At 37.2% G+C, this 11,573-nt stretch overlaps 1 protein-coding gene across 1 annotated transcript; it reads left to right on the plus strand.

Moving 5' to 3' along the window:
• The first annotated feature begins 599 nt into the window (after positions 1 to 599).
• Positions 600 to 1,693, plus strand: LOC116107467 (protein YIF1B-like). The gene is made up of 4 exons (XM_031393733.1): positions 600 to 773; positions 848 to 946; positions 1,053 to 1,204; positions 1,312 to 1,693. Exons 1-4 carry the CDS (start codon positions 600 to 602, stop codon positions 1,691 to 1,693), a joined length of 807 nt encoding a protein of 268 aa, XP_031249593.1.
• The last annotated feature ends 9,880 nt before the right edge of the window (positions 1,694 to 11,573 follow it).

Here is an 11,573-nt window from a genome sequence, read left to right on the forward strand (position 1 = left end):
CTCCCTCATACAAAGTTATATGTTTTAAGATGATTGGATGATTTAAATTAAAAAAAAATTAAATAGTTAAAAGAGATTACATGGTAAACTCATAGTGTGAAATTTGTTAAAAAAAAAAAAAATTGTAATTTAGAGTTTGCATCCGTACATCAACATAAAGTTATAAAGTGTGCACTTGTACATTTTATAACTTTATGTTGATGTAGTAATTTTCAGAAGAAAACAGATGTATCCAACCAGAGGTAAAAACATTTAGAAATTAGTTACAACAAAACGATAGGCAGGACTTTATTCAAGATTTTAACCTAATCACTTTAATTTTAGGTTTTAAGAAATAAGTTAAGGAAGCTAGCATATCAAGAGTATTAATGTGTAATTATTATTGGGAAATGGGAATTTATGGGATCCTGGACTCTGCAACTCTTGGTAGAGATTATGACACAACCATAACATTTTCTTAAAGAGCGTGATGAATATAATATCTGGACCTCGTTACTCGCAGCTTTCTTAATATATTAACAGATATTTAAAATATATTGGCTTTGATTTTGAATAAATTGGTCAAGTTTTCAAGTGATTTCTTTTTTTTCCCTCAAAAAATGCATGAGAAATCAAGAAATTACCATGCACAAATTTTAGTGCCAAAATCAAATAAACATAACAATCCTTTTGGTGATGCAATTTATGGAGCTGGATCGGATCTAATCAAAACTGAATTTAGTGATTACAGTGAGAAGCCTCCGGGATCAAGCTCATCTTATGTTCATAGCAATGTAAGATAAATATTTATTGCTAATTAGAATGTTTAATTAATGCTAATGGCTTTGAAAATTTTGTTGCATTGCAGCTTGGAAGATTACTCTCCAACACCCGATATTATTTTCAGGTCAATGATCAATATGTTATAAATAAATTGAAAGTGATTCTTCTTCCATTTCTGCACAAGGTGTATATGTAATTACTAATTATAAAACAAAATTAAATTGATGTTTTGTATGAATCTTGTTTCCAGTTTTATGAAGCCAAATTACGTTGCTTTCACATTTCTGCAGGGACATTGGATGAGGGTAACGGATAATGTTGAGGGTCAATTATGTTATAAGCTTCCAATTTATGATATAAATGCACCTGATTTGTACATCCCATTGATGGCATTTGGTAGTTATCTCGTTCTTGCTGGCTTCTTTCTCGGCATAAATGGAAAGTAAGTTCGAAGATTTCGTGTATTAAAACCTCTCAGAGGTTTGGTGATGACTCGAAGTAACTGAAAAAATGCACCATTTTTTTTTTTTTGTTTTTGTTTTTTTTCAGGTTCAGTCCTGAAGCTTTAGGAGTGCAATTTTCGAACGGACTGATTTGCTGGCTGTTCCAAGTCCTCCTTCTCGAGGCTACACTGCACAATTTAGGCGACGGAGACATACCCTTACTTGATGTTGCTGCATATGGAGGATACATTTTTGTTGCTGTATCGGTTGTGTTGATGGCCAGAATAGTTGGCGGCTATTGCTTCTATGTGGTTGCATTATGGGAGGGTGTCTGTATGGGGATGTTTTTGGTGAAAATTCTGAAGAAAATTTTGATTGCAGCGGTTAGAATTCCTGAGAAGCATCCCAGCAAGCGACACTATCTCTTGCTTTTAGTTGCCTTTGCGCAATTACCATTGTTATTTTGGCTTGGAAATGTTAGTGTTTGATCTGTAACTTTATAAATTTCTCAATTGTTCATCAACTATTAATAAATTAAATCTCCACTTTTCGTATTATACCTGTCTACTAGTGAATGCAACCAAATAATGTGATTATACTAATGCCAAAGGAAATTATGGAAATTAGAAAGTTCAGAATGCGCAATTTTTTCTTTGCCTATATATATATATATATATATATATATGACCTCTCTTAAAATATTGATTTCTTAATATTTAAACATCATGTTCTTATTATTTTTTTTTTTTTTTTTAACTCTCTCTATTTACTTGTTCATTCGGTTTTGTCAGGACTATAATTGTATTTGCAATGAATAAATATTATTGAAATTAACAAAAGCAAGAATTGTAAGTATTATCAATAGATTGTTTTCAAAGTTTTTTTTTTTTTATTTAACAGAGTTAATTATAAGAGATATTAGATTAAAATTTGATTACTACTCTACTTCATGAATTCCTTACATTATGCCAAATATATATATATATTAAAAGGTGTTGAATAGCATGATAAGTTGTTTTTCCCCGCCTAATCAAATTGTTTAATTTCCTTCTATATTTTAATCAACAAAACTACAGACACCGACATTTTTGCACCGAACATGTGTACTGGCCTACATGTCCCCTCACTCACACCAGTAATCCATACGCGTTATTAAATATTTTTCTAGTGAACGGCCGTCCATCAAATATGGACGACCGTTCACTTACATGGACTCCCGTCCATATTATATGGACGGAGGTCCATTTACTATAGACGGGTGTCCCCATTTAAAGGACGCTCGTCCATAAGTAAAATGGAATAATTTTTTTTTATAAAAATTAGGGACGACTGTTCATAGGTTATGGACGGTTGTCCCTAAATATTGGACGGGCGTTCATATTTTAATGGACGCCCGTCCATTAACAATTCTTTTTAAAAAATTAAAAAACATTTAGGGATGGCTATTCATCTGTTATAGACTATTGGATAAAAGAAACGATTATGAGAAGCTGAGTATAGCAGTTTGTGTTAAAGTGTAAAGAACAGAAGTAGGTTGGGTTTTATTGTAAAAAACATCATACAGTGTGTTTTGTATTAACTCAATATGGTGGCGTTTTTCTATATCATCTTCCTGATATAAAAAACGCAATCTGCTCTGTTTCTCTTTAGTAAATGAAAATTCAGTTTACCCATTTTTAAGTGTATTCAGCTGTGTTCTTCTCAAACCCTTAATTCTTGTTAACTTTCTTTTGAAATCCAGTCAAGATTCTTTATGGTATCAGAGCCAATAGACAGACGTCAATGGCTAATTTGAGTTCTGGATCTTTGAATTCTAGCTCCAAGATAGTGGATGAGCTACCTGACAGTGCACATGTTGAGTTCGATTGCTCCATTCCTCTCTTCCAATTCAGTCAATCAAGCTAGGAGAGGAGAAACCTACAGTCAAGGAAGTCTCAAGTATTACCTGCGTTGACCTCCTATGAACTTGACGGCTATCGTCACAGGTGTGCATGTATGTCCTTCCATGTTTTTAACTGAACAAATTCAAGATTCTCAACAAATATCAACGAAACCTAACCCTAAGTACTTGATTGGAAAAGAACGGATCAATTTCTAGTTAGTGGTTAAATTCTTCCATTTCCGAGTCTATGTTTAGGCATGTTGGTAAGTGCACTGTGCATATGAAATATGGAGTATTACTTAGAGTTACATTTCAGTCTTTCTCAAAGGCAAGAACATTCATTTGGAAATCTACTGCAAAACACTAAGAGGAGTCTATGAGTGTTAATGAGTATATTTTGAGAATGAAAGAGTTAGGGGATGAATTAGTGGCCATGGAGTTCAAATGGAGATGAGAACTACTGTTATACACTGGATGGCTTAGTGTCCGGAATTGATGCCATGGTAGCTAATTTGGGGCTAATAGTGCAATACCTCCACTCTTCAAGAAGCACAGATACTCTCCATAAATATGAGATGAGAATTGAGAAGGCATAATAGTGCATTGTCAATTATCATTGGGATGTCGTCTGCACTGTTAGCTACAAACAAGTCTCAATGATTGTAGGTGTCACAGTTCAAATCCCTACTGCACCCAATTCCTACGTGGGTATGGAGAAAGTGCATCTCAGAATCCGTTCTTCCCCTGTATTCAATCACTACTCATGGCAGAATCCAACTCTTCAGCTATGTTTCACAAAGGGTGGTTGAATTATCAACATCATGGAGGCTATCCTCAACATCCCCAATGTAGCCATGTATTCTGCCACCTTTCCTCAACCGGGTCCCCACTCATTAGTCTGCTCCTGGTTCTGCAGTTTAAACTATAGTGGGATGAGAGGGAGAAGGTTGGGCGAAGGGCTTTATAGGCCTCGATGACCTAGCCCAGTGGTGCACACACAGAGAAGGGTTTCACTGCAGAAAGTAAGTACCATATGTACTATCACCGTTATTGCCTATGAGTAGCAAGGGTTTTGAATACAATATCATAGTATACAGACCCCGTCAGTCAGGGCATCAACTACTTTCCACCTATCGGTGAGGTGAATACTTCAGACCATATCAGGAAGTTTACATTGATTCTAATGTATCAGTTCCAAGCTCTTTTGCCATCTCAAAACTACTGGTACCACACAAACACCCGTCCAAAACTCTCCTATGGAAGGGTTTGTCAGGATTTCTTGCTACTGATGGAAAGTCTAGAAGGTCAGCAGATCCAAAGTTAGCCAACACTACGAACACATTTAAACCATCCAGCTTGACAAAAAGTCAAACATTCGACGTAACGGAAAAGGCAGATCTACAAGGGTACCAACTAAGATGCAATGTGTCTAGCCACAGTATATAAGCGCTACACCACAAAAACACTCAAGAGAAGTTATAGATTTCACCGAGAGGGGTGCCCTTGCTAAAGAATCGGATAAACACTAAAGGCACACTCGATACCAACTGCAGTTTAAAAATCCCAAATAAAGAAACGTTCGTAACGTAAAGTTCAGCATGCAACTAGTGTTTCTGTAAGAATGGAAACTTAACTGCTTGTAGAGTCTTCATTGTGTCTAAGTAAGGTCACATTAAATTGGCATGAGACGTAGTACGATTCTTGAACTATAGTAATGAAGACAAACGTAATAAGACATACTTCTTTTGATGAGGGCTATGCTGCAGTTTTGGGCATCAACTCCAAGGGGACGAAGAAAACCTTTCGAAGATTGTGATATTCTGACTGGTGGGGACGGGTATATGCAACGCATTGAGTTGATGTATCTAACTGAACAGGTGTATAGATCTATGCTATAGATTTTATGTGAGATGAATTGTAGTAAGATAGACCCCAGGGAATTTGAACCTCGAAAAAAACTAAAGTCGGAAGTTTATTGTAACCGTGTTTATTACTGCATAGTTTTCCATCTGTTGGGTGGGACGCACAACCAAATGTAAGGAATGACACAATACTGCCGATGAACTGAGCATAGAACTTGCAGCAGATTGGGGGAGGAGGAATTAGAACCCTCTTTAGTTGGTGCATTTGGTCACGCACAACCAAACTGGTAGGATTGTAGAGAACGAAGTAATCACAATCGGATATATGACCCTGGAATTTAGGGTTATCACCATTCTATGAATTTAATCGGAGCCAGAATGGATTAAATACGTGGTTTAAGTGAAGCAATGCTACGTAGTTAGTACTAAAGAAACGAAAAACTCCTGAAAGAGAATTCTTTTTCACGCGTTAACAGGTCGGGGCCTTCAATCACCTGATCCCAAAGATGTATTCCTAAAACAGACAATCACTTCAGAACGTACTATAGACGGACGTGTCAACCACAACAAGTTTGAGCCATCTAAACAACTACGCGGGAGTGGCCAGTAAGTTACTGGTCTCTATTATCCTCACTGCCAAATGAATCTGTACAGGTGTCCACTTCAACACAAAAACAAATCTTTAGGAATTCAGCTTGAGGTTGTCGCATTTTCCCTCTTAAATAATAGCAAAACCTACAAATGTCCCATAAAGGGTTACTCGTCCAAGGGCTGGGAGTATACCTCCGGCTCTTCTATCTACAATACAATATACTACGTGAACGGCAACTCGCTCCAATAGTGAACTGAAGCGACTTTAAAACAAACCGTCTATCAGTAATGGCTAAGAAGCAGGACAATCTGGGAGGCTGAGAGATCAAACAGCCCATGCATTGAAAACAAATCTAAATATACGAACCAAGTAGGGTCACATTAGTAATAAGATGTAGATGGCCAAGTGACGATAATGGGATGACAAACGTGGGTGTGTTAAACAAAGCACTCGATCTAGTCGCACAAATATAGGTTATCAATCAAACCCCTGGGTCTTGGACTTACACTTTTGAGAACATTTTGTTCACAGTTAGCTGTTTAATAAGTACACGTGGGAAGTGCTAGACGGAACCATGTACGATGATGAAGACAAAATAGACATTTCTAATGGAGAATTGAAGTGGAAAAAAAAGGTTGTTCCACTGGTTAAAACAGCAAGGCCAGCAGGTTCTCGGATTTTCTTCTAAAAAAAAAGGCAGTTTGTCAGTTGCACAAGCTTTATATGGCTCAAACAGGCTCTCAAGAGTCTGGTTGAAAAAGCTGAAACCTGCTACTATTAAATTTGGGAGATTCCAGGAACTCAATATCTTGATGTTAGTCTATTTTTTAAAAAATGAATCTGCTGTAGTCTATCTACCTGTTGTATGGAGAGACATTTAGGTTACTAGGAAAATGTCTCGTAATTGGTTGATGCAGATAGTGGCGAGATTTGAACAAAATTTGCTTTAAAAATCACTAGGTCATGTAAGTTATTTCCTTGGATTGAAGGTAAGAGAATGTCAAGAGTTGGCTGCTCACTGTAAGTATGATCTCAAGATCTGACTGTCAAGACTGGTAGAATGACTCATAAACGGCTTGCAGTACCCCCTATGGCTTACTGGCACTGTTGCGGGTGGAAAGAACGATGTGATCAGTGTTGATCACACCTATCCCATGTGTAGAAGGCAATTTTGGAGGGCTGGCAATACTCTGACTTTGTCCAGACCTGATATTGGCATTTGTTGGGACCCAATTGGCCAATTTCTTCAGCAAACCACTGTCAATCATTGGACAGCATGTCAAACGGGTTCTTAGATAGTGTAAAGGGACACCTAATCAGGGGTTATTGTTTACTAAAAAGGAGTCATTTCCGCACTAGAAGCTTTACAGATGCAGCTTGGGCTATGATGTTAATGATAGGAGGTCTACAGTGGTTATGCTGTGTTTATTGAGGAAATATTGTTCAGTGAGTTTCAAAGGCAAACAAAAGATCAGTTTCTCTAAACTCTACTGAGGCAAATACAGTCTTTAGCCAAGTTTCTACGAACTGTAGGGATCAAAATTATTTGAAGATAAAGTTGGTCTGGTTGAATAGTCTGTGGGTTGTGTGTGACCACATGAGTGCGGGAGCACTATCTTCCAAACCATGTTTTTCATGCTCGGACCCAAGCACATCGAAATTGATGTTGCATTATGTGAGAAACTTAGTTGCATAAAATACTTGAAGTCGTGCAATATGTAGCTTCTGAGTACCAAGTGGCCGATCATTTTAACCAAAGCTTTACCTGAAATCAGTTTAATTACTGTGAAGGAGAAACTAGGTTACATAAAAAAGATTCTTATATCTAATTACGATTGCACCAGCGTTGTTTACTCAAAGTGGTTCATTGTAATACAGGGCTGTGGTTAAGTGCTGATTGTATAACGATTATGGTGGCTGCCCAGTATGTTTGCGAATGCACTGCAGGATGTTTTTAATTGAGAAATCATAAATTTGTAGGGATGTTTTGGTGTTGTGAAGTGCTGTTAGATATGTTTTGTTGTTGTAAGTGTTGTGAAAGATATGCTGGTGTTTTCGGTTGTGCTGAAGAAAATTTGCAGAAATGTTTTGTTGACGTGAAGTTGCTTGTAGAGATGTTTTGTTGGCTTGTGAAGATGCTTGAGAGTGTTGTGAAGATGATGTGTGGTTTTTTTCTGTTGTGCTGAAGAAAATTGCAGAAATGTTTTGTTGCTGTGAAGTTTTCTGTGAATGATATGAAATTGCTAGAGTTGTTTTGTTGCTGTGAGTTGCTGAAGAAAATTTGCAGAAATGTTTTGTTGCTGTGAAGTGCTGTGAAATGTGCTACAAGTCTAGCTGAAAAATGAAGTTGTGTGAATGATATGCTGTGGTTTTTTTCTATTTGTGCTGAAGCTCAACTGTGGAAAAGTTTGTAGTAAAAGTTTATGGTGTCAGTTATTGTATGTGCAGAAAGTTGTAGAATGTTTTGTTAAGGGGAAATATTAGGAAAAGTGAAAGAAAGGATCAAGGAGAGTTTGTTGTTAAGGGGAAATATTGATAACAAGAAACGATTAGGAATACGAGCTGTATAAGCTGAGTATAGCAGTTGTGTTAAAGTGTAAAGAACAGAAGCAAGTGGGTTTTTATTGTAAAAAAGCTCATACGTGTGTTTTGTATAACTCAATCATGGTGGCGTTTTTTCTATATCATCTCCTGATATAAAAAAACGCAATCTGCTCTGTTTCTTTAGTAAATGAAAATTCATTTAACCCATTTTAAGTGTATTCAGCTGGTTCTCTCAAACCCATAATTCTTGTTAACTTGCTTTGAAATCCAGTCAAGATTTCTTTATGGACAGCCGCGCGAATAAGGGATCGCCTGTCGCTGACCGAAAAATATGAAAATTAAACAAAAAAAAAAAAAACTTCGGGAAGGCCCGTCTCAAAAATTTGGACGGCGTCCCTTACTTTTGGACGGGCGTCCGTAAGGAAGTGGTAAAAGCAGTCACAGGCTTCAACCAGATTAGTGTTGACAGCAGTCCGGTTTTCAACAAATCAAAACGAATAACAGATAACAAGCATAAGTATTTGGACGGCCGTACAATCCTTCAGAACGCGATATCCGCCGCAAGCTTCCTACGTTCGGATGTCGTTGGTGCACAATACCACCACAACTTCATAAACAACACGTTTTATGTTCACATGATGACTTAACCTATGGCATTACATGCTGCCTAATCTATCACTTGTCGCGATCATGCAAATCCTCTCGACTATTTGCATATCGAATTAGGGAGTTTGCCACCGCAGCAAAACTAACGCAGAAGTGGAGTCAGCAATTAACTTGATATACTGCTTCATTGTTCAGCAGTTGGCATTTGGGAATTCCTCACATCGGACTAAGGTTGGATACTGTCTTTGGGAACGACCAGGAATATCATCCTCCTGCTAAAACACAAACAAAAAAAACGAGTTGTACAAAGTTTACAATAGAGGCATCTTCGTAGAAAACACTAGTCGTACCCTCGTACCTTGTTTTTTCTTAAAGTGATTTGTTATTTAAGAAATGCATAGTTTCCACTCTAAGGTATACCTATTAATTGCTAGGCCTAACCTGTTCTTGTACACAAGTTGTTATCTGTACCTACAAATGAAAAAACGCGCTTGGAAGAAATCATGGAAAAGCTGGGATTTCTCAACTGGTCTTCTACACGAGCCAGTAATTTCTCGAGGAACAAGTAGCAAGTTAACTTGGCTTATATTCAGTGTTTTTGTCTACGGCATCTAGTAGAATATGCAACCAATCGAGTGCGATTTGCAGTCGCGACAATGAGCCAACTAGTGTATGATACCATGCATGGAAAAAATTTTCTGCAGAAGTTGTGTGGTATTGGCAGCCATATTAGATGGAAGGGAAGCTGGGATTTATGATAGCGGCCGACCGACATTGGTGTTTCGCACCGGTTAGTTTGTATAAACCGGACGCCCGTCCAAAAGTAAGTTGTGGACAGGCCGTCCCCCAAAGTTGTTTTTTTTTGTTATTTTTAATTTCATGTTGGTAAGGAAGGGCGCCCCTATTTGCAGGGCGCCCGTTCAAAAGATATGATGGACGACGCCCTAAATGAGTTTTATTCTTGTTGTAAAGATGAAGGGTTAATGGAATGAGCATGTTGACAAGTATGAAAGGGTAAAACGTAGACTGATGTAACACAGCTAGGACCGTCAAATATGTAGGGGAAAGATCGTCCATAGACCTTGAACGCCGTCTCTAATTTTTATAAAGAAAAAAAAAGAGGCGGGCTGAACAAATGATTATCCACTTATTACTTATGGAAGGCGTCGGTTTAAATGGTGAAGGCCCTCCGTACGTACAGAAGGACCCACAGTCAGTATAATAATGGACGGTGAGTCCATGTAAGTGAAGGCCGTCTAATTTGATGGCGAATCCGGTTGTTAATAGAAACATATTCAATAACAGTCTGGATTGCTAGTGTAAGAGAGACACAGTAGGCTGCGTAAACATTTTCGGTGCAAAAAGCAGGAGGCGTAGCTTTGTGGTATTGAATAGATGTATTGTATGTGAGAACTGATGGGTTTCTAACTACAGAAATTTGAACAAGTTAAAACATAGAAGATATGCATTTCTATTGAAATTATTGGTTCGATTAAGAAAATGGAACGAACGATAGAAGATTGGAATAAAAAGAGAAAACACTACGACAGCCAATGGATCATAAAGACTTTAATACAATAGGAAAATAATAACAAATTAATGTTGAAAATTTTGTGGTAATAAGTTAGTCACACCAAAAAAAATCAATATAAAAGCATGAATAATTATGTGAAACTAGAAAACGACAAATTTTGGGAAGATGAAAATATTTGAGAAAAAAAGTGTGCATATAAATATATAGACATGCAATTTCGAATCTTATGTATGCATGGACTATATAATAATTTTGACACCAACGACTTTCACGTAAGATAATTATAGTAAATGGGTGAGGTACTCTAAGGACAGTAATATGCAAAGAAGTAAAATGTAAAGTGACAAGATAATTTTTTCTAGTGATTCAACAATGCTTAAACGTGATCCTACATCCACGTGTTTGTTTTTAGAAATTGTTTTTTACAGTAGATAGGCTTGACACGAATTGCAAGCTGCGATCTGGAATTACAATATTGGTGTCTAAAGGTTCTTAAAGAATATCACCCGCCAGCTCTTTATCGTGGTGTTCTTTGCTATTTTACTTTGTTGACATTTTACCGTGAATGTTGATCCGATTTGTGAGGAGGAGCTACCTATTTTATTAACGTTTAGCTTAAAGGGTAATGAGTACACTTTTGCAACGTGGCTAGATGCTGTGAAGATCCCTCGCTTCCTATTCGGTGAGAACTCAAAGAATATACTTAATAATTAAATGGGGCTTGGACAGGTGTGTGAGCCAAATTCACTCAGACATAAAAAATCCTGAGGTGGTTGGGTCTGACAACTATATTCTTTTTGCTTATGGAGGAGTGTCATGTTCTGGACGGTGAATGATCCATTCTTGGATTCTGACTTGGTGCGAGTGACTTCAACAGAATAAGATTTATTGTATATATATATATATATATATATATAATATATATATATATATCCTTAAATTTAAATGGGCTTGGATAGGTGTGGGAGCTAATTCACTCAGACAACAAAATTTGAGTTGGTTTGGGTTTTAATGTAACTATATATATTACTTTAGCTTTAAGAGACGGTCAGTTTTACGACGGTAAACAATGATTTTTGGATTCTGATTGGTGCTAGAGGACTTTAGAATAGGTCGCCTTTATTATACATATATATATATATATATATTATATATATATATATATATATATATATATATGCACACTAGGGAAGAGGAGGAGGAGGTGGGTAGAGATGGGGCTCGGTATTTCTACGTACCCGGCTCGGCCCGTCCCTTAAAGGCTAGGTTTTACCCAGTATTAGCGGGCTTGGACTTGAGTCTAAGACTAATTTTAAGGCCCGCCCTTGGGTAAGGGTTGGGCTAAGAC

This window comes from Pistacia vera, unplaced genomic scaffold (genome assembly GCF_008641045.1).
Source record: "Pistacia vera cultivar Batoury unplaced genomic scaffold, PisVer_v2 Contig539, whole genome shotgun sequence".
Lineage (NCBI taxonomy): Eukaryota > Viridiplantae > Streptophyta > Magnoliopsida > Sapindales > Anacardiaceae > Pistacia > Pistacia vera.